At 54.8% G+C, this 26,497-nt stretch overlaps 5 protein-coding genes across 5 annotated transcripts; 3 read left to right on the top strand and 2 right to left on the bottom strand.

Annotated features, from left to right (window-relative positions):
• Positions 1 to 7,597: 7,597 nt before the first annotated feature.
• ColSpa_03074 (uncharacterized protein) lies at positions 7,598 to 9,232 on the bottom strand (the record flags this gene model as incomplete). Its single annotated transcript, XM_049269286.1, has 1 exon — positions 7,598 to 9,232. One exon carries the CDS (start codon positions 9,230 to 9,232, stop codon positions 7,598 to 7,600), a length of 1,635 nt encoding a protein of 544 aa, XP_049125243.1.
• Positions 9,233 to 11,763: 2,531 nt separating this feature from the next.
• Positions 11,764 to 13,400, top strand: ColSpa_03075 (FAD-linked oxidoreductase sorD; the record flags this gene model as incomplete). Its single annotated transcript, XM_049269287.1, has 3 exons — positions 11,764 to 12,014; positions 12,075 to 12,282; positions 12,366 to 13,400. 3 exons carry the CDS (start codon positions 11,764 to 11,766, stop codon positions 13,398 to 13,400), a joined length of 1,494 nt encoding a protein of 497 aa, XP_049125244.1.
• Positions 13,401 to 13,980: 580 nt separating this feature from the next.
• On the top strand, positions 13,981 to 14,397 carry ColSpa_03076 (uncharacterized protein; the record flags this gene model as incomplete). Its single annotated transcript, XM_049269288.1, has 1 exon — positions 13,981 to 14,397. The coding sequence occupies one exon, from the start codon at positions 13,981 to 13,983 to the stop codon at positions 14,395 to 14,397; it is 417 nt and encodes a 138-aa protein (XP_049125245.1).
• Positions 14,398 to 17,232: 2,835 nt separating this feature from the next.
• Positions 17,233 to 17,755, top strand: ColSpa_03077 (60S ribosomal protein L23-B; the record flags this gene model as incomplete). Its single annotated transcript, XM_049269289.1, has 3 exons — positions 17,233 to 17,469; positions 17,587 to 17,664; positions 17,723 to 17,755. 3 exons carry the CDS (start codon positions 17,233 to 17,235, stop codon positions 17,753 to 17,755), a joined length of 348 nt encoding a protein of 115 aa, XP_049125246.1.
• A 4,209-nt stretch (positions 17,756 to 21,964) lies between these two features.
• On the bottom strand, positions 21,965 to 25,447 carry ColSpa_03078 (uncharacterized protein; the record flags this gene model as incomplete). Its single annotated transcript, XM_049269290.1, has 2 exons — positions 21,965 to 22,134; positions 22,192 to 25,447. The coding sequence occupies 2 exons, from the start codon at positions 25,445 to 25,447 to the stop codon at positions 21,965 to 21,967; spliced, it is 3,426 nt and encodes a 1,141-aa protein (XP_049125247.1).
• Between the last annotated feature and the right edge of the window lie 1,050 nt (positions 25,448 to 26,497).

The raw sequence follows: 26,497 nt of genomic DNA on the forward strand, positions 1-26,497 counted from the left end.
TATCCTATCCTCTCTTTCCAATATCTTCGTTTCTTTCCCTCTTTCTCATCGAGCTGTGTTGGAAGGGGCCCTGTTCGCGGCAGCCGGGAGAGGAGGGAAGCAATAATGAAAAGGCGATCCAAGGGGGTTGGTCGGGGGATTAAAGAGCGAGCGCGAGCGGCAAGGGAGGGAAGGGAGAAGGGGAAATGAGACGAGAGACAAGAGAGAGGGAGAGAGGGAGAGAGGACGCGGCAACACCCCGCGCTCCTGTTGTCTGCTCCCCCCTCTTCATTTCTCGCTTCTTGTCCTCTCCAATTTTCCCTTTTCCCTTTTCACCTTTTTTTTCCCTGTCCGTCACTTTTCTCTCAACTACAGAAGTGATGCAGCTACGGCACAGTGCGTTGGGAGCATATTTGAGGGGCATTTGACAAATCCGTGGGACAACAATAACAACAAGAATTCGCTTCTTGGGACGACGACTACCGGGGAGTGAGACAATACCAAAAGCCATTTGTTTTTTCTTTCCACGTCGCGGTACAACATCCAAGTCTTATTTTCTACTTGGGAATAGAAATAGTTCATCTTAAAAAAAGAAGGACCAAGAAAATAGACCATCATCCATAGAGCACGTGCAGCCGCTGCTGTACAAGAAATACCCCCTGCTCGCCACAATGTATTCACTCTTCTGCTCTTCCCTACTAATCTCCCGGTTTCGTCCTTCACATCTTCTCAACTCGATGACTCGGTACGGATATGGAGGCGTCCAGACTTTCGTGCAGTCAAAATAATGCAGTCCGCCTCTCGATTCAGGCAACGAAGCATGGGCGAACGAATCGCCATGACAAAAGAGAGGGCTACATCCCGCCGTCACTGACGGAAATAAGGCCCCAGGCCGAATGCTCGGTGACTCGTTGACATCAAGCGCGCTCATTCTTTCTTTTTGCAGTCTCTGGTCCCTGCCGTCTGCTGCATCATGCCCATCCAAAGCCCATTCGGGGCCTCGTCGGCTCTACGAACACTCACGCCCCCTCACCAAATGCCCTTCTCATCTCGTCGTGGGTCTGTAATTTACCAGTATTTCGGGAAAAGAAGGGCCTCGAATCCTTTCTCCCTTGCGTACAACGGCGCGCGCATATCACCTCCCCCCTTTGTCACCTCCAGTGCCAGTGGGGCTGCGGGCAGACCAAGGGATGCGAGAAGATCTGCCCGCGCGTGGGTGAGTTGTGACTTGACTACGGGTGTGGGTGTGGCGGTATGGTAGACCTTGGGATCAGTACAATCGATCACCCAATTCCCTGCTTCTCGGTCATTGGTTTACGGAGGCGCAAGGGCGACGGTTGATCGGTGGCAGGAGTTGGCGAGCCCCAGGGGTTGGACTCGAGTTGGAGAAGGTAACCGGGGAGTCGACAAGTCGACGGGGGCTGTCCGGGATATCAGCGGAGATAAATGACAAAGAGATGATTGCCCTTCAGATTACGCGGAGTCTACAGAGAATCGGAAGCGTGTGTCATCTCCCGCCTCTGTGAGTGGACGACAACCAGCGGGTGGTGATGACCAAGAAGTCCAGGGGTGCAGGCATGCCGAGGGGGTGAACTGACTGGGGTGATTGAGTATGCAGGACAATGGTAGTGCTGGCGAATGACATGGTCAGTCACTGTTTCCGAACCTGGCCACATCAATGTGGAATAATGGCAGTAGTACGGGAGGCATGGCAAAACGATAGTTTAGTAAGCTGAGTACTGCAGCGTAGGTTGTGCGGATGGGCAGGCTGAGTCCTTTACCAGTCAAGGTATCTGGACCGCGGATGGCGTTCGCAAGCGAGGAGCCATTCATTCATTCAGAGAGAGAGCTACCATGAAACTCGAGGGGAAAGTGTGGCTTGTTGGAAGAGCAGCATCGATCTGTTGACTGTGGTTGAGAGAGATGGGAAACAGGAAATCTGATCGTTGCGAAGGACAGGGAGGGATCGTCAGTGACCTGCAAGTAGGCAAATGCCCCAGCCCCCGGCCTTGTGATGGCCCAGCCATCACGGCTTGACGTCGTTCCCTTGTCGGTTGGGGCATAGCAGACCTCCCGCAGGGCAAGCGTCAGACTCTCATAGGTTGTGTAGACGACGGGCGGCACGTGGTTGCATCGACCTGGCCAGCGGCATCCGTACGAGCTTCGCATAAGGGCTGAGCGATAAGGCTCGGCGGCGGAGGCGGCGGAGGTATATCGTGCATCTGAGTGGTGAAAGTACCAGCGGCCCACCCTAAGCGGCACGGGTTCTTCGAATCCCGAATAGTGCCAGGGCGATAAGTGTACACCGGTTTCTTCTCCGCAGTGCATAATCTTTGGTCTGCACACTAGCAGTCCGCAGTCCCTTCGTATATCGTATACTCCCCATCTACTCTTTGATGAACCTGCCGAGCATCCCCTTTGAGCTGGGTTCCGGAAGCAAACCCCGCAAGGCGCGGCGTTTGACGTGGCGCTTCTAATGCAGAACCTCGAGCGTGCAGCTGAGGTCCAACAGGCTCACCAAGTCGCTAGAACAAAGCAGTTCTCATACCCGTGGGGGGGCGTCAGGCCGCATATCACCTTGCCGGCGATTTCTGCCATGCAGCCACGACTAGCCGTTGCCTGCCGCACTTGGGCGAACGTCATCCTTGCTCATCACATCTGCCATTGAGGGTTGCTGACACCGCAATCCGCCGTCTGCCATTGGCTACCAACTGCTTGGGTTGGGCTAGACAAGAGGATCCGGGTCCTGGTCCTCGTAGATTGTGTTGCCAGTTTTGTATCCTGACTAGCATTGACTGGTTGTGTGGGCGTGCAATGCCCACTCAGGCCAAGAAGGTGAGATGAACAAGGCTTGGCAACGAGCCATCGATAGAGGAGGTATGTCGGCGCCTTTCCCTAATTTGCCGCTTCTTGTCTAGGCGGCTAGCTGGAAAGTTCTAGGCGTCAAATCCGTATCGCAACATCCAGCAAGGAATTAGGCCCACAACAGCAGCCTAGAAGACAACATCACAGTCTTCATCCAGGTCAACACTTGCGTCGGGCTTGGTCATGGCCTTGTAACGGTTACCACGAAGATGTAAGGCATATTCTTGGAGTCCAGCGGCGCAGCACACCAAGTCGGGCGACCCGGGGATTGCCTTGGGACCGATGCCCAACCCACATTCTTCTCTCAGTGACCTCTGTCTTTTGTTTCACTAGACTAAGTGGTAGAGCACGCCACAAAGATGATCGCAAGTTGGCCACTCACTTCCTGGACTGGAGAGGAGGCTTGCGTCTTCAGGGATGGAGGGTTGGGTTATTTTGATTGACAAAGAGGGACAGTGGTTGCATGATCAGATGGCCACAAAGCTGGGTTGCCCTGGCCTCTCATCCCTTGATCGAATCTTGGGGGTACATCCGGTGTGACGCCATATGCCGGTGAAATGGTAGCGGTCGCCGGGATTCCACTGCGGCCGTGGGGGGCGGGCTATTGCTGCGAGAGCGTTCCTCGATAGACTCTGAAGAAAGGTCGACGATGAAAGCACCAACGGCAACACGTCGTTAAAACAGACTTGATTGCGTCCTCTGTCTCTCCAAGGGGTCCGCTGCTTTCTTCTTCTAGCGTATAGCGGCCGATAGGCGGAGACCTTGCCGATAAACCAGGCCCACATGTAAACGCGAACTGTTGGGTGCTAGTGAAGTGAATCTCAAGATTGCACCTCGCTCTTACACTGACGCCTTGGGTGCTGCTATTCGCGGCAACCCGGAAAGCCTCTACGCCTCTCCTCGAATCAGAACTCACGTCGGTTGCGCTTGTTTAGGTCGAGACTCGGGTCACTGTCGCTAGGACGGAAAAGACTCGGCAAAACCATATGCGCGACGGCTCTTTGTGGAAACAACCTTGTAACCTTTGTCATCTTTCAGTTCACGGATTCGAGCCTGGTCCCGATTTTGCGAACGGTCTGGTGCACTTGTATCTTCAATCACATGTTGACTTCTTCCGCCAGAGGGACGAGGGAGAGCAAGTGCTGGATTAGGTACCCGAGTCTGGGTCGCCATGTTTGGCAGGAACATTGCAAGAGCAATGGTGCTCTAAGTCCCCGCGTGGCCGCGCCAACGGCTTTGAATCGCTTGTAATGCCTTGGCGGTACGGCTAAGATAAGCCGCGTTAGAGACCGTTATGGCCTGGTCGGAGGGCGCCACGGAAGCACACCTCCAACGACATCCTAGGAACGGGGAAGTTGCCGATGCAGTTGTGATTCGCTCTTGGCGGCTGTTCCCCCACCAGGAAACCATATCCTGGTTAGAGTCCAAAAGGCAACAGGCTGCCTGTTTGACACATTTGACAGCCGCTGTGCTAGGCGAGTTGACACTTGATCTTGCTTTGTGGCCACCTTCTCGAGTTGCCTCCAGCAGCCGTTTCAGCGATGGCGTAATCGACAGTTGCAGGATGGGAATTCCTGTGCTTGTTGCTGGCTGAGTGGGGGGCATATCCCATCAGAGCGGCCGTATGTGGCTGTTCTAGGCTAGTCGGCCGTTGATAACCATGGAACAGCCCTGAGATTCACCAAAAACCCGTCACATTTCCTAACCCTGCAACAATTGTGGCATGTAAAACACAGATCTAGGTTTGAGCTGGGCACTTACCGCACCACCACCATCGGGAGTCCGTGTTGCCGGCTGTAAGTCGTCATCAAGTATGATATCGATGCCCGCAATACGTGACAAATCCTGGACCTCTGGTGTATCGGGATGCTGGAACCACAGTGTGTCCCCGGGTCCCTCCATCTCTGCCTCTCTGAGATACGGACGTAAGGCAGTGAGCGGTAGCACAGCGCATGGCACTGGTGAGGGAGAGAGCGCCCCCGAAGATGATTCTAATCTCGCCCACCGCCATTTGACCCTCCATCATTTGGCTAGGCTGTTAATCGTCCCTAGCATGGATTCGTCGTTTCGCCCTTGTTACCAGACGTCCCGATGCATCTCGTCACTACCCTCTGCATCATCGGGTTGAAGTCGAGTCTTGCCGGTATTCACTCACCGTGTCTCGAAGACTAGGCAGTCATTGCCTGTGTGTTGCCATTCGCCATCTTTGACACTCTCAGAGAGCAGATTTGGGGGGCCAGATACACCCTTGTTGTGCTTCATCGCGTAGCACGAAAAGCAGAATCGGTGCTCTCACAGGCAAGCTGCAGCCTAACCGGCCCATGACAAGGATCCTGGTGGTGTCTCTGGAGTCTGGGTAGGTATGTTCCGTCCAACCGCTTTGACTGCTTCATCTCATCAACTTCGCAGATCTTGCTATCAGTAGCCAACGACCAGCAGCATGTCAGGTAAGCCCTTGGACTGCCAGTCCCATCGTCTGCTATACTGTGGGTACACATACTCGAAAACTGGTGTCGTTGGGGCTTTGAAGGCTTGTCGGCACTCCCCTCTAGACGACTCGTGGAGTGTGTGACTCTTTGGTGAAAGGTTTGTGATTCTGAGAACTGATCTTTACGACGGCAAAAATTCTTCTCCAACTTCACGACCTCAGGTCTCAGTAGTGATGGGTTTCTTTCCATTCTTTTGCGATCGAAAGTTGATTTTCTCAGCCCGATGCAGCTTCCTTAGTCTGTGTCATGTCAGGCGGTGAGAAAAGCCGGGCAAACCCGCCCAAAGTGAGTTTGAACAGTGTACTTGGACTCCTCAGTGATTGCTTCGAGACCAGGATTACTCTCTAATCGAGTGGTTTCCGAGACTCTTCTACATGGTCAACGGGTTTGGGAAGGTTAACGGCTCCCTGTGTGGTTCATATCCACGTCGAAGTTCCGCCTTCACCGAGACGACCCGGTATTATTGAAGCCATGGGATCAGCATCCTTGCGTTTGAGCTTCCGTGCCAGAAACAGATCACTGGTCGGCGGCCGAAGCGGAAAGGGCGACTTGCCACGAAGTTGGCTTCGTTCAGGTGATACATGAGCTAAAGGCTGTGCTCGCTAAAGTAGTCATCCATCCGCCAAGACAATGTCCTATCACCTTACGTGCGGAAGGGCACAGTGTGTTGTGCGGAAATCCGGCTAGTGAACGGGACGAGCCATCGAAGCCTCATCCGATGCAGCATCTGGATGGCGTAGCCTCTCGCTCAATATATCTCTAGTCAACCGGGGAGCTCTTGATCGAAGTGGCGTCCGACCCTCTCTGTCCATATGCGTTCTGCGCATATGCGAGATTGCGTGGCCTAGTCTCGATGCAACGACGTCTAAGAAGGCCATTCGAAGGCCATTCTCCGTCGCATCGAAGTAGCACGTCGGGTGGGGAGGTTGCATGTAATACTGCAAGGTCGCGTTGAGGGCCGCGCCTGTGGGCAGATATCGGGACGCAAATCGTGTGAAGTTACTTCGCCCGGTCTTGAATCGGACTTATACACAAAATATGAGGCTGCCCGAGATCCTGTCGTTCGCAGAAGCATCTGCAGAAGCCGCTGCTAGCTATCTCCGACAATGCTCGGCAGCTAGTTGTTTGAAGTCACGACTGAGAGATGAGATAAGGTGGCGCTCGCTGTTTAAACATCCGAGACATCATGTCTCATCTAGTCGCGCAGTTCCGCGTTGTTGCGTTATTCTTTTCTCTGGCAGGATTGCGGGGCCCATGTGAAGCAGCATTCTCCCCACGGCGTCATGTGGAAGATGCCGTAGATCCCTAGCCTGATTGGAAGAGACGACGAATGTCAAGCTAAACGTAAATGTTCCCTAAATGCGTCGGGGGAAGGGCTTTCGGTAGTTCAAAGATGGCAATTCGTGACATTGCACGTCAAGTAAGCTGTGCAGCAATACGCATTTGGCTATCGTAGGATTCGGCCACGTTAGATCGTGAAACAGGCTGGTGAGTCGCTAGCCTCTCTTAGGACCTCGAAAATACTGAAGAGTGTGGCCCTTGCGAAGGTGGGACATGTTGTTCGCCGATAGGATGCGACGTATGAATGCATTATCGCTCAACTCCTCTGCACTCTTCTCGAAGAGCTGGGTAGCACCAGTCGCGTGACAGAGCATGCTTCCTTTACCGTCTACACTCACCTTGCATCGCTTGAAATTCCGGTATCACCTCGGAGAATGGTGTAGCCGAAGGTGAACTGGCGGCTCTGACCCCACTCGAGCATGTCAGATACTGTTACTCAACATCGGACAGACGGGAACAAACATCTAGTGTCGGACAAGGCGAACAGCGAACATTGTTTCGGGCCGTTCGGATGATCCTAGAGCGTTCTGCATGGCCGGGATTAGGACGCCTGTGAAGTGCCGGCAAAACGGTGTGACTTTGGAAACGAGCCGCATCTGAATCTCGCTGTAGGATGATAGGCATCAAACGCTTGCTGGTAAGTTCATGTATAGCCCGTACGGTATCTTTCCGGCGTTTGACTGATCGCGCGGGTCTGTTCCGAAAGCACAAGCTAGTGTACATCAGCTGCGACATGCTGGCGTAACACCCGAAGCATGAGGTACAACCGTGATTCATAAGGCAATGCAGTGCTAGCGGTATGCACTGCCTCTCGTCACCGTCATGGGCTTATAGGCAGAGATATCGCAGTGCGGCTGGCTGTGTCATATTATTGGGCCTCCAAGGTAGCAATGGGAGGTGCAAGATTTGGAACTAGGGTCGATTTAGAACTTCCGCTTTTTTCGCGCCGGTCCTGACGCGGCCTTTTTCTGCAACTCTTTCTGCAGCTCATCTCGTTTCCTATCCGCCCGTTCTTGCGAAGTTTCCCTGGGTTTCTCGTGAAGGTTTGTGTCCTCTCGGGGTCGACCTCGCTCTCCCGTAGCTGGAGCTGTTGGCTCGGGCGTCTTGAGAGCACGAGCATCTCCGCCAATCCGACCTAGCCCGTTTCTCTTTGGTGGCTCGGGTGATTTGGAATGCTTTGAGTCTCCACCGATGCGATCCAGAGCTCCTTTTCGTGGAGAATCCGGAGCCTTAGACCCGCGAGCTTCGCCTCCGATAACACCAAGACCAGTCTTTGGACCCTTCGTACCAGACTGCAGTTCGACATGTTGAGGCGGCGACGATGCCTCAGCTAAAGAGGCGGTAGCGTCCTCGTCAGACTCTGTCTCGGTTTCCGAACCCTCTGGTTCTGGCACCTTTGGAGGCGATGGGGCGCGAGTGGGCATGGGTTGATGTCTCTTTCCTATTGTTCCCAATCGTGAAGGCTGGGCCTTGTGCTCCGGTGGAGGTGCCGGTACGCTGTCGGGTATCAGCGAGGCGTCTCCGTCCTCGGTGCTATCGTCGTCGTCCCCGGATGAATGTTTCGCAGGACGCTTGCGAGTTGACATGATATGAGGTGGCGTTGACTGCACCTGGAAGTCATCGTCGTCGTCGTCGTCATCGGCCGCGACCTTGCCGTCCTTGGTTTCACTACTCTTGGATTCCTGCTGCCCGGACGCAGAAGACGACGCCCCCTGCTGACTTTGGCGAGAGCTTGGCTTTGACTCCACGATTTGGATACACGAAGGCTGTAATTCGGTCCACCAATTGTCGAGCGACGCGGTGTCGTGTGCGTCGGCCTTTCGGCGGTACTCGAGTCCAGCGGCACCAAACACGCCCCGGACAAGAGTAGACATGTCCTCCTGGTCTCCATCCAGATGAGCCTTCCAGTGGTCAGGCCGGAAGGGTGCTAGCCCTTTGACCTTTTGCTCGGCCATCTGTCTTGTGGGCTTTTGCTTTGCGGACAAGACAGTAAAGATGTTTTCCAAGCGGGTTCCAGTGGCTTCAAGTTTGTCGAGAAGCTTCATGATGATAGTATCCTTTTGCTTGATGGTCTCCTTGAGGAAATCGACTTGTCTAAGTCCGAATGAGTGTGCTTGTGCGAGTGGGACAACAAGTTCGGCAGCGAGCTCAGACTGGGAACATTTTTGCAGATACATCGGCCATTCTAAAGGCTTCATGTTTTCCAATTCGCAGATGATATTCAGCGTCAGGCTCTCCTCTCCTGCTTCTTTGCTGGGGCTGGTTGATAATGTCATGGATGCCTTGTCATGGTCTGGGTGAGAAGGGTCAAAGACGGATCTGATTTTAGACAGGAAGGCACGCATATTGCTTTCACTGTCCGTCGGGTCGATGCTGGTGGATTCGTTGAGACTGCGCTTGTAGATGGCCTTCCGGTCCAATGACTCTACCCATATGTTTGCTAGATCTGTGATGTGTATCGTGTATGACGTTGCCGAGAAGTTCGTTGAAATCAGGAGGTTAGGCAAGCCCATCGATGGCGAGACAGGCAGGTGTCGCCATACTGGTGGGGTTGTCATGGTTGCTGCTCTGGGCAGTCACCGGAAGAGAGATGTCCGCGGGACGCTATCGGAGAGGCCGACGCAGAAGATCGCACGGGGCGATGGAGGAACGTTCTCTAACAGCAGGAGGGCTTTTGCAGAGAAACCCTGTGGGAAACCTATTGGGGCGAAGCTTTGCAGCGGCGTGGTGAGAGTGCGAGTGAGGAGGATAGCGGTGCGACTCTGCGGAAGGGTGCGATGATGTTCCTATTTGTGGGGCCGTTGGCGAACGAAGGCTGCAATAGTGTATGCTGTGATGACTTCCAGTGGTATTCGTGGGAATAGATAGACGAAGACAAGCCTGGGAACGATGATGTCGGGCGACGTGTGGGAATTGCTGCGCTGGGATAGCAACGTGGTGAAGGTTGCTTTGGTGTTCGCGCACGCGAGGAAGAGCTAAAGTGCCACAGTGTAGCATGCAGTGAGTCGTGATGCGGTTGAAGTGCAGCCGTCTCTGCGTGCGTCCGACGCGGGAGTTGTGACAGTGTTGACGGGTGGATGGCTGGGATGGATATGGAGATGGAGAGTATCACGACAGACTTGGCGTGTTGTTGTGCGTTAGTCGACATCCGCATCAGGCAGCCACGTACAGTGAGGGGTTTGTGATAGACTGTGCGGCTGCTCAGAGGGGCTGGTGTGCTTTTGGGGAAGGAACGGTGGAACTGAGGGGCCACCTGCCGGCGAAGCACACTGTACACTGCACTGTATGTGTCTCAAAAGCGCCGATGCAGCTTTTGGGGGTGAGGCATGCTGCTCACTGTATGACTGGACATTCGTGAGGCAGCATCAAAATGCCTCATCTAGATTCTCTCCAGATGATGCTGTCGAGGACGTCGTCTTACAGAAGCCCCGACATGTGTACGATGGAAGGAAGCCACGGGTAGTTGAGTGCTTACAGGCCGATGCATCCACATCATCACACAACGACAGACCAAATGGCGTTTCATCTAGCATTTGACACTTTGTATGTGCTGATGTTCCTTCATGTTCAAATAAGCTATAAATCGCTTGTTTTGACGTGTCTCGGGATGGATGGCACTCTGATAGTTTGACTGCTCGACTCGGGATGGTCGGTCGCCCCATGTCTCTGAGCTAAGGTTCAGGTGGTTCTGCGACGGGAACCGGGGGATCCCAATAACCTTCACTCACATCTCCTTCAAAGAGCCGGTGCTTGTATTTCATTCAATCAACGTACAGGTGCTTGACTCAGGGCAGGGTGCAATGTGATTGAGGTGTAATTTGGTCAAGATGCTCGATCACCTACTCATGTCAATTACTGCCCCGTTTACAAATGAGCTCTCACTCGTGTCATGTCACTGAGTGGTGAGTGGTCCGCGCATGACTGATCTGAACGCAAGTGAGGCTGCTTATGTAAGTCATGGACAAGCTGCCGTCCGCGGATCCATTCTGATGCGGTTCCCTCCTTCCACAATCGCACACAGCCTAACATGAATGGATATCCTGTATTGCTCTGGCCCAAGTCAATTTTAGCGCTTTTGCAACACTCTGGCTGCTCCCAGATGGTGTTCGCCGACCACTTGCGATCTCGAGATCGACGGTCAAGGTCGAAAAGTGAGACAAACCGTTGGAATGCTACCATCCACGGACGCCGAACCGGGACACGCCAAACCCCTGAGAGCCCGTCGCTCTTCATCATCTGGATTCTGTGATTGGCGCAGCTCTGCACAGCCATACGCCAACCGTCGTTATATGCGCCACCATCTCTCCCCCACCTCAAACCACGGTTGAGCACCGGCTCTGCGTGCTGTGCATGATAGTCCCTCCAGTGCCAAGATCCCACGCGAACCTATTGACTCTGTTCAACATCTCGCATTCCTACCCCACCCCGCCAAACAAGCTTGGTGTGCTTTCCTTGCGAACCACACGCACTACGCTGACTGGCCCGACAAGGGAGATCTCCAGCGCCATGCGTGCCAGGCACGCGAAGCTAGGACAGGGCCATGGCGGATGACGTCCCAAAAGAGGAGAGCTTTTTCGCTCTTCTTGCGCGGCGCAATGGAAATGGTGGCGATCTTCCACGTTGCTGGCAACGCATCATTGGCCGTCTTTCTGTGGTCCAGCCTGCCACGCATTAGCCACGCCCTGACCGTTTCCTTGAATTGGCGAGGCGGTCTTGGTGTGCGATGGCGAGAAACAGGGTGATGGCGAAATGACAGACGCCCACGTACGATGGAATGATCAGACAGGGACGGCAATCCTAGCCTGCCGCTGCCAAGCCCTCCAACACGAGGCATCGGAGCCGTCGTTCGGACTCTCCCGCCGGTGAATCTGGGCCTGGCCGATCATCTCCCATTCTTTGGAAGTATATTCAAATGGGAAGGAGCAGGGCGCCAGTAATCTGGCAGAGGCGGGTCGCATGGGGGCGCACGTATAAACACAGTCCCTCCGCGACTCTCTTCTGCTTGTGGGCGCACGATCCACCCTTTGCCATTCATCGCGCATCAACTTTTGTCCCTTCGCCATAAATACTTTCACACGTGGCGGCCGATATGGGACAAAAGCCCAGCAGCCCGTTGGCGACATGCCTCAACAATGTCTGCGATGGCCGTTCCTCCTGCGTCGGCTATCCCAACGACCCTCTCTTCCAAATCAACTGGGTGAAGCCGTACAACTTGGATATCGCGGTCGAACCGATCGCCGTCACCCGTCCCGAAACCAAGCAAGACGTCTCAGGCTTCGTCAAATGCGCTGCGGACAACAATGTGAAGGTGCAGGCAAAATCGGGAGGTCATTCTTATGCGTATGTCGTTGTGACGAATTTGCCTTTGCTCTCGCTCCGCAGCTGACCTGCTTTGTGTAGTAACTTTGGCCTCGGCGGCACTGATGGCGCCCTAGTCGTTGACCTCGTCAACTTTCAGAACTTCTCAATGGACACAGATACTTGGCAAGCAACCATCGGCGGAGGTCACAGGCTGCACGACGTTACCGAGAAACTGCATGACAACGGGAAACGTGCTATGGCTCACGGCACATGCCCTGGCGTGGGCATCGGCGGCCATGCCACCATCGTAAGTCTTCGCAGCATCGAAACTGCACCCGGTGACTCTGCGTCCTCCCATGACCACGCCACGCTGACACAAAAGCAAAACAGGGTGGCCTCGGTCCCAGCTCACGCATGTGGGGGAGCTGCCTCGACCACGTCGTCGAAGTCGAAGTGGTCACAGCCGACGGCAAGATCCAACGGGCCAGCGAGACACAGAACTCGGACCTATTCTTCGCCCTCAAGGGTGCTGGCGCCGGCTTCGGCGTCATCACCGAGTTTGTCATGCGGACCCACCCGGAGCCCGGCGACGTCGTGCAGTATTCGTACTCTATTACCTTTTCCAAGCACCGCGACCTCGCTCCCGTCTTCAAGCAGTGGCAGGATCTCATCTCCGACCCGGACCTTGACCGCCGCTTCAGCAGCGAGTTCGTCATGCAGGAGCTCGGCGTTGCCATCACGGCTACCTTTTACGGCACCGAAGACGAATTCAAGGAGACGGGCATACCGGACAAGATCCCTACGGGCAAGGTCTCCGTCGTCGTCAACGACTGGCTCGGGGACGTTGCGCAAAAGGCACAGGACGCGGCTCTCTGGCTGAGCGAGGTTCAGACCCCCTTCACAGCCAAGAGTTTGGCCTTCACGCGCGATGACCTCTTGACGAACGACAGCATCCGGCATCTGATGGATTACATCGACGACGTCGACCGCGGTACCCTGATCTGGTTCCTCATCTTCGACGTGACGGGCGGCGCCATCAACGACGTGCCCATGAACGCCACGGCCTACCGCCACCGCGACAAGATCATGTTCTGCCAGGGCTACGGCGTCGGCATCCCGACGCTGAGCACCAAGACCAGGGAGTTCATGACAGGCGTCACCGAGACCATTCGCAAGGCCAGCAAGAACGAGCTCAGCACGTACGCCGGGTACGTCGACCCGACACTCGTGAACGCGCAAGAGCAGTACTGGGGGCCCAATCTACCGGCGCTACAGCGCATCAAGGCGGCATGGGATCCCAAGGACCTTTTCTCGAATCCGCAGAGCGTGCATCCCGATGCGAACGCAAAGGACGCCGACACCAACGCGAGCAACTCCAGCGGCAGCGATGCGAACAGCAGCGATTCAAGAGGCGGTGACAGCTAGGAAGAAGCCGGGAGTTCACGGCGCTCCATTGGTTTCATGGGACTTGCATTTCTCACAGCTTGGGTTTCGGTGTTTTCACTCTTTTTCTTGTGACCTCAGTCACACTGTCTCGGTAGATCATGAGGCGGTCGTTTGCACTTCGTTCCAAGATACCCAGTATCCAATGCATACATGTTCATTTTGACTCGCACCACTCTTGCGTTGGTGGTTGCGTACGTTCATGTGATGCCCGACGGTCGCCTTTTAAGCAGGCATCCACAGCGCTTCGTGGTTCTGTGCCTCTTTAACTAACACGCACGTAAACGAAAGCAGCAGGCACCCATGATGTGATCCTGGTTCAGACACAGGTGGGGTTCATAATCTCTCATTCTCGCGAACCAACACGCCTCGGCACCTTGAAAAATTCAACAACGACCGTCTCGTGATGTCTTCATCGCTAGAATCTTTCCTTCACTGGCCCTAGACATCCCGCATCTTCTTCCGACTTTTGGTCACTCATCAAGTCTGCCATCGGCGTCATCAAGCCTCTCGTGAGAAGACTCCCCCCCACGCCATTCCCCTTCACCCTCGACCGGCAACCATGCCCACCATCATCGACGGTCGCGTCTCCCACCGCCCCTACACCCGCTCCGAGACAGCGGCCCGCATAGCCCACCTCCTCCACAACCCCCACCTCCTCACTGTGCGTGAGGTCGTCTGCGGCATCTACCTCCTCTACGTCGCCTACCTCGCCCTCCTCACCCTCCTGAGCATCGGCTTCCTCATCTTCGAGGCCGACGGCCGCGAGATGTGGTGCCCCGCGGACCCGCCCGTACCGGCCTGGTATCCGCCTGGGTGGAAGGTGGAGATGAGCCGTTGGGACTGCTTCCGGGTGCTGCGGTGGATGGTGTTGAGGAGGGTTTGGGCGCTGGCGTACGAGCTTTTCGCGTGGGGTTTTGTAGGTGCTCTGGGGGCCTTTGTGGTTGAGGAGGGGATTAGGCGGGCGAGAGGGAGGTAGAGGCTTTCGGATGCCGCGTGTGTGTGATTTTTGGCTATGGGCATTTAGATAGCAGGTTGTAAGGCTGCGAAGGGGGCCTTGGTGTCGACATCACGGACTTGCTGAGAGCTTAGTCACGCTGAGCATCTTGGCTCTTGGAAATTTGACCTATTCGACCGCAATAAACTATATCGCTCTTCACTTTGTTTGAAGAGAGGTTCAAGCCTTTCATCCGAGTTATACGGCATGCCCGTGACGCTTGACCATTTCATGCCAAAAAGCTCACATTGACAAGATATCAAAATTGAATCATTCTCCTACTTTCACGACCATGGAGCACCTAGCTATGTAAGACGCAGAGAAGGACCATCCTACCCGTTTTCAAGGCAACCCGCGTAGAAAATCTCGACAACCGTCTAGCATGGACTCTGCTTACGACCCGGCTAGGCCATCTGGCTAACAACCCCCGTTACCCAGAACGCCGCGAATTTGTGACGATGGCTTACTGAGCATTCGTCATCCTTGGTGTACCCTTGTATACTTGGAGTATCCGGCTCCTGGCTGCAAGAGGATGGACTTGTTGTGCCCTGCTGCAACGAGGTCGGCAGGCTTTGGTTCTGGGATCCAAATGCTTGGTAGGGTCGGGAAACAGTGGGAGAGTTGCTCCGTGAGGGCTTCGGAGGCAAACAGTTTTGAGAGGGGACGAAATTGGTTTTGGTTTTTTAGTCTCCTAAGTGTTGAAGTGGTTGTGGAAGGGGCGTCGTGGAGATGAAGGAGAGAGCGGGAAAGGGGAGGTTGAAGGAGAGAAGGGTGTTGTTGAGACGACAGGAATATTTGATAACGCAAGGTAAGCAATATCCAAAAGAGCGAGACTATTGAACACGAATTACTTAATCGAGTACTTAAAAGGCATTGTTCGAAAAGAATTCGGGTCTGAGAACTCCTTTTGCTAATATGATTTAACTGGAAACCCTAAAGGTTGCCTAAGCTAACAAACACGTTTAAACAATTTGAACTTTTGAACATTAGATTATAACCAAGTGTTTTGACCAACACAAAGGCCGCAGCTGAGGTAGCATAGAAACTCACATACTTTTATTTATTTAATTAGGACTCTCAAGGAGAAATCTGAAGATGTTGGTACCGCCATTGCTATAGAGTTCTAAAAGTCCACCCAGAGACAGACCGTAGCTTCTCAAGAAAGACCAGTTCTCTTCCGTTGGACTTTTTGCGTTTGATTGGGCCAAGGTAGATTTATAAAAATTATGTCATTAGTCAAAAGTAGCAAAAAGTTGAAGTACCCTTGAGGCAGGTATGAAGCACCGACCACCATTTTGCCAAATTTGTTTGGCAGAAAATAGGCCAAAAAGCCACTCGAAAATAAGACTCAAGAGATTCGCAAGCCGGCCATGAAATACGCTCAATGGAAAGTCTTTTTCAGAAGATAAGAAACTTCTCTTGGTCTTAACTAAATCTGGCGTAGTTCCCGCTTGGGTTAGAGAACTTGTTACGAACAATGCATGGATTGCGTGTTTGGCCGCTGACCCAAAGATACACCTCCTAGGGGCACTGTTTCGTAATTGACAAGTGCACAAATACAAAGCTTCAAAGTGTAGAACATACTGAGATTAGATATCACAGCGCTTGAGACAGATCACTTGAAAGCACACTGCATCGCCTCGTCATAGTACAGGAAGCCTATTAATTGACCATGCACGCTTGACACGCTGTGATGGAATGTAAGAGGCACGAAAGTTGATCAGTGAGAATTCCTATAAGCAGACCGCAGGAGCTAGATATCAAGCATCCGATCCACCTCCAAGTTCATGTCTTCAGAGCTCATTACAGAGAGCATCAAATCTCCAACGAAAAGCTGGTTCGAAGGGTGTCGCAGAGTCACCACTAGGGTAGGAAAAGACATAAGAACCGGCTTGGATTTCTATGTGCAGGCTTGCCTTGCAGTTGCCGTATCAAGAGTTTTCACTGCAACTTTAACTCACCCCGAGGCGATGAAGATGGCTGTGGTGGGATCACCATTCGGCATCCGGCCAGTGTGGCTAGTGAGCTGGTGCGCTGGGCCGAGTTGGGCAACCGTGCATGGACCGTATCACGTGGCGATAAGATAACACACGCTTCGCTTCCTTCCGCCGAAAATTCGTAGGGTTTATCTCGCTGATTTTGGGGACCCACTCACGAAATCGAAAACACACTGAAGTCGTGAAATTTCCAGTTTGCTACTGCACGATTCCACGTCCGCCATCTAACCCTTCCAGCCAGCCCCGTTGTTGAATCCGACACCCCCAAACCGACACAATGGCCAAACTCTCGTAAGTGACATGCCTTGCCGCTCTGAATCGTTCGACTCCTCGACGGCGCGAATTTCTCGACTCCCCCGCCTGCCTGCCTCGGTGGTGGGAGGTGGGATGCAACTCGGCGATGCGGGCGGGCGCTTCGAAACGACACACGATGCACGAACGACGCAGGGAAAGAGGAGGAAAATTTTCGACAAGAGGGATGGGAAGGCTGGGACCTTTGGGATTCAGACACACGACTGCGAGAAAGGAGACCATTGCGACACCTCGAGACTTTTCTTGGACGGTTGAAAAATTCCTGCCAACGCCCCGCCGATTGCCCGAGACGAACTGCCGCGCCCGTCGACTGAGGAAACGAACAGCATGAGACTAGATGCAGAAGTGCTGACCAGATTTTCACAGGCGTGGTGCCCCCGGTGGCAAGCTCAAGATGACCCTCGGTCTCCCCGTGTACGAACACTTCCCACTCCCGACCGCCTCTCCTTCGAACGAGAGACGCCCCGAAGGAACTTTTGGCTGACTTGTGATGTGCAGTGGTGCCGTCATGAACTGCGCCGACAACTCTGGTGCCCGTAACCTTTACATCATCTCCGTCAAGGGTATCGGTGCCCGCCTCAACAGACTGCCCGCCGGTGGTGTCGGTGACATGGTCATGGCCACCGTCAAGAAGGGAAAGCCTGAGCTCCGCAAGAAGGTCCACCCCGCCGTCATCGTCCGCCAGTCCAAGCCCTGGAAGCGCTTCGACGGTGTCTTCCTGTACTTCGAGGACAACGCCGGTGTCGTAAGTAGTCCCTGATGTTGGATGCGACGCGCCGAGAGAATCGGACTCTGCCTCTGCGCGGATCTGGTTATCGGCTGCCGTCACTCACGAGAGAACTCTGCTGACCAAATAACACAGATCGTCAACCCCAAGGGTGAGATGAAGGGCTCTGCCATCACCGGCCCCGTCGGTAAGGAGGCTGCTGAGCTCTGGCCCGTAAGTTTTCCCCGTCGTCAACGACGCTCCAGCCGACAGCCACTAACACCCTTCCCAGCGTATTGCCAGCAACTCCGGTGTCGTTATGTAAAGGAGTTTTCTTTCACAAAGTCAAGAAACAAAAGGGCGAAAAGGACGACGTTATGGCTACGGATTAGGTCAACCGGTGCGAACCATGGGACATCATCATCACCATTCCCCCACCCTCCCTTGAGAAGCCTCTCCAGTCACGGAGGGCGGAGCAAAGGAGGGGATCAAACAATCAGAAAGAGGGTTGTTGGCCTGGTCTCATTTCTTTTTAGTTTCCTCGCTGGAACTGGCAGGCTCTGCATTTCGGCTGTGGCGTGTAAAGGGAAAGAAATTTCATACCAGGCATTTCGCATACAGGAGAGATACAAAAATCCGATTCTTTGCGCACGTTACATATTCTGCTCGCCTCCTGTCGCTATCAAGGGGCATGTCCCGTATTTCCTGTGCATGTGAGGTTTGACTCGGTCCGAGGAGTCGGCACTGTTTGTCGGAGGTCTCCCGGATGCCTGCGACTAGGCGGAGCCCTGCCCGATAGGGGCTCAAGAACCAATGAAGCCTCGCTCGCATGTACGAATCAGCGAAGAAAGTCCGTGGGCTCAAAACTATGCAATCCAGCTGCGAACCAATGGTGAGTGCGTGGGCAGTGCCATTAGCAACGCCTCGGGGGAGGTTAAAATCGCAGTGAACCATATTTAGGTGAAGGACTCCGGCTTGATTGGCTTCCATTTGGCTGCATCAATGTGGCTGTTTCAGCTCAGCAAGCCTGGCAGTCGAGACATATTTTCTAGTAACTCAGGCACGGATGAAGTAGGGTGGCTTTGATTTGTTGTCAGGGCCATAGGAGGCTCGGTTAGTTGCCTCATGGCTACCACCGATAATGATGCTCACCACATGGGACACATCGGTAGGTCACGATCCAACCAGACGAGCCTATCGTCCTTGCAAAGAGCTAGCACAAAGCCTTTTTCGCAAACATATACCTCCCAAGCTCATCAGCAAGCAGTGATTGGCGAGGGGCGATGGCTACGAGAAGCCGACAGGAGCAAATCCACTTGTGATGCGGATTGCTTTACATTGGAGGCAAAGGCTTTGGTGCCGCCACCGCTCAGGCTGAACGACAGCCTCGCCCAATTGACTAGCCCCTTGGGACGCGTTGAAAACGCAGTGAAATGGATTTCTGGCCAGTCAGAGTGACAAGTTTCCCAGGAGAGCCCTTTGGCTGGGTTAAAAACGCAGTGAACTGGGTTCTTAGCCATACAGATCATAGATGTGTACGCCTCGGTGAGTTTCAGTGAATATGCAGTGACCCAGTTTAACCGTCTACCTTCATTCAAGAGTGATGTATTTCAGAACAACCTCGGATGCTTACACCTCGATCATTAATGCAACCAAAGAAGTCCTTTGGCTACTTTGAAAACGCAGTGAAATGGGTTTCTGACCATTCAGATGGCTGATTCCCTCTCGAATACAATCTACAACCTGCCAATAAGCCTTCGCTTGCCAGGCTGTGATGTCTCGATTCGGCGAGCCTGACAGCTGACTGGTGGGATTCCTCGGATGTTGCCAAGAAGCCCCGCATCTTAATCTTTCAATTCCATGTCATCCAAGAGTCCATTTCAACATAAAAAACAAAATCTCCGTCGTGAAAGCGAAGCGAAAGTGGGGGACGCGGCGTCATCGCGTAGATGACAAGTCGGTGAGGAATGTGCGCAACGACGCCGATGGCAGCCTCGTGAAGCCCCGGGTGTTGTTAATGATGCAGTGCAGTCATCGGAGAGCGATGCGCCACTGTACACCATTTGTAGTCTTCGCCAGCAGCCTGCCCAATTGTCCGGCCCAAAGAAAGACATGAAACTGTCGTTGCCGGGACAATGATGGCATCGCATTATAGAAAGCCGGGTTGACAAGAGACTACACATACCTCTGCCTGAAAAGTCAACGATATGAAGGACGGCCGCTCTCTGTTGCGCACAAGTCGACGCCGGAAGCCGGGTTGGGGGAGCTATGGGGGAGCTGAGCGCGACGTTGCTCAGGGGCGCTTCGAGCACCCCTTCAGCGGCGCATGAGCGAAGCCTCGATGCCAGACGTCACAGCCTGCCGGGGGGTTAAAAATGCAGTGAAGGATTGATGTGGTTCGGCTTGCTGACGTGATGTGAGTCCGAAAACCCCAAGGCATACACTGAAGTAAAAATGCAGTGAACAGAGGGCGACCGCTGGTGTGGCACTAAGGGTCTGGACTCACAACCTGCGAGCTCGAATACGCTGTAGCATATACTGAAGTCGAGGGAGAGAGGATTGCACCACAGCAATAAGCCTGAAATGATCAAACAGAAGACGTGGCATTCTCAACCTCCCAAAGTCTGCGACCTAACGGAAGGAGTGTCACGCTTATCGATTGGCCGGTGGAAGCGTTCGTCGGTGTACGTTTCCTGCGCCAGTCGAGGACCAGGAATCCTATCTGGCTGCTTGTTCCACCAGAGAAACCCAGGCTGGCGACCACAAAGGGATTCACATCACAGCCTGCGAGGGAGTTAAAAAGGCAGTGAAATTCGGGGCACGCGTCCCGTCGACCGGCAAATGAGGCATCGCCAAGGATCGTGGCATCGCAGCCCGCGAAAAAAGAGTCGAAATTGCTCTGAACGCCGGATCCCCGGAGGGCCTTCCCCGGGCAACGCCACAAAGTTAGCCGAGCTGCCCAGGATCCCATCCCTATGAACGGCACTCAGAAACAGCACAACGAAGCCGTGTCCGGCGAGCTGGGCCATACTGCCTGCGCGAGAGTTAAAAATGCTGTGAAATCGGGGGTAGTCTCCGGTGAGACGGGCTCTGCATATACCACGCCACAAAAACAGCCCGGCTGCCCAGGATCCCATGAAGAGACACATCGGAGCGGAAGAATCACGTTGCGTCTGGCAAGCTGACGTGACGCGAGCTCGACAATGCTGTGGCGTATACTGGAGTGAAGTCGGGGGTGAAGAGAACTGCAGCACGGGTATAAACCCAGCATGGTTCGATGGAAGCCGGGGTGTTCTGAATATCCAACGTCTGGGACCCTGCATGAGGGGGTGTTACACATATCCGCTGGCCGGTGGCTACGACGGTTTACGGATGCTTCTTGCGCCAGTTGACGATTGCAACCGAGTTTGCCTGCCTTGGTTTGCTGAAGAAACCGGCCGTGGTGACTACACGTCGAGGCCGACGTCTAATGTCTTTGTAAGCGGAGATTGCACCAGGCATTGGAAGGAATACGACGCTGCTGCAAGCAGATCAGCTTGTCAGATTCGATGGGAGGTAAAGGACCACAGGGCCCTCGTCAGCAGCCATCGTGACTTGTTATCATCTGTTTTCACGGCAAGTAACATCGCGGCAACAGCATCGCACCCGCCAAGACACGTCAAAGATTGTATGGCAATCAAGATCAATTTTCCATAGAAGTATCGACTCTGTCACGTCCCCGGCCCTCGTGCGAGGCCACGCCCATCGCCGCCCACGTCCTAGGGGTCCCGACGAGATCCTTCGCAGGAACCGGAGCCCATCTCTCTTCCATGAGCCGCCCAAGAGCGAAGCTTTCCCTCAGGCCGAGCGCCAGACAACACGCAATTTGATTCTCCTCAACATGATCTCGAACGTCCACTTCTGAACTGGGCCCTTACTCGAGCCACGCATGCTAACGAAGTCGTGATCGTTACAGGGATTCATAGGGGGAAAAGTGGAAAGGAAATAAAACACTTATTGGAAAAAGATGACGAAGCAAAAGGCCCCCTGTGGCTCCCCTCCAATTCGGAAAGTGGGGCATACCGTCCGTCCGTTTGTCCGTCCGTTCGATGCAAAGATCCGTACGCTCTTTTTTTGGTTTCCAACACAGAGGGTAAAAAATGAAAAAGAATATTGGATGCCCTCGCTTCCCGATGCTGATGGAGAAAAAAAAGCTCTCCCAAAGTCGTCCACCCTCCCTTGCTGTGTGTACTCGCACAAAAAAAAGATTAAAGTGTGGCAGACGCAGGCCGCCCATATTCGCTTTGCCCGCCCGTCCACGCCATCCGGATGCGACTGTCGTCAAGCGAATGGGTATATAAATGCTGTAAAGTGTGGAAACAAAAACATGCTTCGAGAAGCATCAATGCTGGTAACGGTGTTCTTCGTGGCTCTCGTGACCGCCTTGTCAATCTCGGCGGGGTTCGTGTGGCCTTTGTTGCCTTGTTCGACGTGGCAGACCCACGTGCCGTCTCTTGTGACGGTATGGTGTGTGTGATGATATGATATGGTTTGGTTACTGGCTCGGTCCCATAGGGAAGGGTCCAATCTGTTGGAATGGCATCGCCTTCTGTTGGGCGGCTTGTGCGGCTTGAGCCTCGGCGAGGGCAGCAGCTTGCTTCTTGGCGGCGAGAGTCGCCTTTCTCTTGTTGACGGCACCCTGCATGCTGCCGTTGAGCCATCGTTCTGTGACGAGTGTTAGCGAAATCTGACAACAAAACCGTTGAACCGGTATAAGCTTACTCTTCATCGAGGCCGACATCTTCTCCGACTTTGTCATGGTGGAATAATCCTTCTCCTCTCCGGCCTGGCTTGGCGGAGCGGAGGACTTTGCCGATGTGGGCGCAGACACTGGCGCCGGCCGAGGTGTCGAAAGGTTGTACTCGCTGACGTCGGTCGATGTTTGGCGCGGGGATGCTGCAGACTTGAGGGTCCATTGGTCCTTTCCTATGAGCTTAAAGGATACCGTCAAACGAGGAGAGTCGGGCGCAGTCGACGAGGTTGAGAAGTCGTGGAGCTCGGTGAGAATCCTCTCCGACGCCGTCTTCTTGGGCGCGAGCTCGGGTGCGCTCTGTTTCCGGTTGATGCGGATGATGCGAGCCTTCTTTGGCTGAGGTTCCGGCTCCGGCTCCTCTTCTTCAACGCCGGCCTCTTCCTTCCAGTTCCGTTGCCGCTTGTTCTGGCGCAGTCCGTAGGTAGAGCCGTCATCGGAGATCGTGGCGTTGGAAGATGATGAGGTGGGGCGAGACTCGTCAGTCGATTCGGTAGTAGTGGTGACATGGCCGTTGCTCTGTCTCTTCGCTGCGCGTCCACGCTTCGGGGTAGGCTTCTGCGGCTCCTCTGCCTGGGTTTCTTCGACGACGACGGCCGCTGACTTTGGCTGGCGACCACGTTTACGCTTGGGGGGTTGCGTGTGCTCTGGCTCGGGAGGCGGAGCGACGGCGTCCTCCTCAGGCACAGGCGTACCAGGCTCAGAGACCACCACGGCAGCCTTCCTGCCTCTCGGTCCTCTCTTCCTCGGCCCGGGCTTGGCTGGCGAGGTTGTTTGAGGCTCTGGCTCCTCCATATCGTCTTGCGCGGCGGCCCTGTCTGCGGCAGAAGCCCTGCCTCTTCTCCTGGGACCAGGCTTGTTGTTGCTTCCAGGCGTTGCTGCACGATGGTCATCCTGCAGCACACCGTCGAAAAGCTTTGGTGGGTTACGGGTTCTCTTGCCCGAGACAATGACTCCGTCACCCTCGGCCGCCTTGGCGCTCGCCTGGGGCTGGCTTCGGAGCTGTCGACCTCCCTCGCCACCGCCTTCTCTCTGCGCGCCGGGGTCCTGGTTCCCGATCTTGTTAGGATGAGGGTCGTATTCGAAGCCGTACGCATTGGCCATGATTCTGTCCTGCCAGCGCTGGTCAAGGATTCCGGCGTCCTTCTCCTTGATAGTAGCTCGGGAGCCCTGCACATCAAAGTCCTTTTCTATATACGAGTCCACCTTGGCAAAGGCGTTCAGGTCGGCAGTCTTCTTTTCAAAGGCAGCGTCTTGAACGGCACGACGTTGGGCATTCTCTTGGTCGTCCACAATCCTAGTGCACTTCTTGTACTCCTCTTGATAGGCGACGAGGCACTCATTGGCCTTCTCCAGGAGATACCAGAGTTCCTCGTCCGAAAGGTCCTTGGTGTCCTTCAGGTAGGCGGCAAATTCGGCGGGATCTCTGACCTTCTTGAACTTATACTGCTTGCGGAAGCGCTGCTTAGGCATGAGCGGCGCCGGTGTGCTTGTACCAGTTATGGCAGCGGGCAGGACGGGCGAGCCTTGTCGGGGCGTAAGAGCAGGAGTAGGGGCCGCGGAGTTGTACGCGGAGCCTTGGGACAGTTGTTGGCCCTGGCTGTCTGGGGCAAGATCTTCGTCGTGCTCGGCGTCGCGGTCGACATCGTCGACATCGCCATCTGCGTCCACATTGCCGTCCTCGTCTCCATCGGCTTCGACATGCTTGTAATCGGCATTTGGGTCGGCGTCTTCGACATTCTCCGTGTCACCGCCAGCCTCAGCTGCATCGGCATTTGAAGTCGGTGCCGAACCCTCTACCGTGACAGGATAAATGGAGTGGGTGACATATTCGCCATCGATGTAGGGTGTAAGGTGGGACCATGCATAACGTTTTTTCGTCGCCTTCGGAATGGATGTGGGCTGCGGAGACGCAACCTTGGGTGGTCGAACGGGGATATCATCCTGCACTTCCGCATCTGACTCTTCCGAGGCGTCGACGTCCATGTCATCTTTGGCCAAAGAGGATTTCTCGGGCTGGGTAGTAAATGAATCAGCGACGTCACCATCGTGTTTTTTGGTGTCGTGCATTGCGGCAGCGGCAGCAGCAACAGGAGGTTGCGAGCTTTGTGGCTGCTCATGAGGCGGCAGGTCATACTCGGTAGCTTCGACATGACCGTTGACGATTGCTTCATGAGCACCTCGCTGAGAGATAGGCTGCGGTGCCGCCTCAACAGGTTGTGCGACAGTTACATGGTTGTTATGATTGGTGGCGGTATCATGGTTCTCAGCGACGGCTGGAGCGGAGTTTTCATGTGAGCCGAGAACCACAGCAGGCCCGATGGCCGACTCAGCCGCTTCCGGCAGGGCCGTTCTGTGCGGCAAGCTCTCGGTCGGGCGCACGGGGGAGCTGGCCTCTCTCTTTGGCTGAAACGAAAAGTCTTCTGAGAATTCAGGGCGGTGCGCAGGTACCGGCTCAGCCTCTGGGCGAGGACCAGCGCGGTTGATAATGGTAACCTGGTTGACGCGGATCGGTTGGGGATGGGCAATGATGAGACCAGAGTCCCTGTCCGAAGCGGCAACTGCGCCTGAACCGTCTTGAGCATGGCTCGAGTGCCTGTCATGCTGCTTGATGATTTGCTGGTCGACGGGAGAGACGAGCTGATGGACCTCTCGAGTCTTGCGCTGGATGGGCGATGAGGGCTGCTCGTGTTTTTCCGGCAGGGAAATACGACCCGAGACGTCGTTCTCGTCCTCGTCGTGGTCCGAGGCATCATCGGAGCTCACCAGATCAGAGGAGTCGCCGACGACCTCAATAGTGTCCTTGACAATGTCCTCGTCTGAGGGCTGAGAGTAGAAGGATTGCTGTTCGACGACGCTCCTGCGGGCCGGGGTCCGACGGCGAGCGGCGGCACCGCTGGCGACGGAAAAATCTCGCGAGGTGGCACGACGCTTCTGGGCAGCGGGCGTAGAGTACTCGTCGTCGGCGACTTCACTGTCCGCCCGTCTCTTGCGGGTGGCGGTGCGAGGAGCGGGGATGGCAATCTCTGGCAGCTCATCTTCAAAGTCGGCGGCCGAGTAATCGATTTTGGCACGCTTCCTCAAAGTATGAGGGCCCTTGCGGTAGGTCTCGTCGTCCTCATCGCCGGCGCCGTCAAAACCGGTGCGAGACTTCTTCCTCAGAGCCGTCTTGCCGGGGCCCGGGGCACTGGTGGAGGGCGAGGAGCGGACGCTGAAGGGACTGTTCATGGAAACGGGTTTGGCGCTTCGGCGGTTTGGAGGCGCCGTCTGGGGAGTGCGAGAGGCAGCAACGGGGGTGAGCGCGTCATGATGGTCGAGGTTGACTCGGCGCCGGCGCTGGTATCAGACTGTATGCTGGAGGTGGGAAGAGTTTTGCGACGATTCGGACGGCCGCTACGAGAGCGCTGGTCCATATTGGTATGGGGCAAAGACGTCGGGTGATGAGGCGATCAAGATAAGACAGGTGACCTGGCTTACGGAGACCGATATGTTGTTGATGGTGAATGGTTGGTGCCGCAATAAGATGCCGGGCGAGGGAGAGAAGTCATTCAGTCGAACGGACGTGACCCTTTTGAATAAGTGACGGGGGGGGGGTTGTGCAAATGAAGGCCGAAGGAGTTTTCCCCTGGTGCGGCTTGGACGGGTCGGGGCAGTATAGGGAGAGGGAGAGGAAGGCGGCAGATGAGGTGAAGTATGGGCAAAAACCGGAATTGATGCAAGTGGTGATGTGGTTTGACTAAGGTGAGTGAGAGAAGAGAGCGAGACCCGACTGAGCCTGTCCGTCTGTCTGTCTGTGCCTGTGCCTGAGCCTGAGCTGAGAGCAACGGGCCTTTGGTGCACTTTGGTTGCTGGTGGCCGTATTGATGGGCAAAAGTAGGGCCCGGCCAGGGACGGAGTGCGCGATACCTGGAGCAAACAAAAACGGGCTCCAGAGAAAGCCAGAGCGACGGAGAAAACGGCGACGATGTTTTCCCTTGGGCCAGGTGGTTGGTGATGGGGGATATCTGGGATGGAAAAAGTGGTGATTCTGGTTGATGCTGACCCCTTCCGGTCTTGTTGGTGAAGATGGCCGCTGCTGGGCTAGTGGAGAGGCTGTCTTTGGCTTGCAATTCTCAATTTTGCCAACCGGGGGCCCTGTCCACACGTCCACGTCCACGTCCGTCTGGCAGGCCACTGTTCCGTTCCGCTGGCGGGGGAGGGAAAGAGACACAGAGAGAGAGAGCAGAATTGGCAAGGCAAGGCAAGGCAAGGCAAAGGCAAGGAAGGCACGACGAATGG

The sequence above is a fragment of the Colletotrichum spaethianum genome (assembly GCF_022836535.1).
Source record: "Colletotrichum spaethianum MAFF 239500 DNA, contig06, whole genome shotgun sequence".
NCBI lineage: Eukaryota > Fungi > Ascomycota > Sordariomycetes > Glomerellales > Glomerellaceae > Colletotrichum > Colletotrichum spaethianum.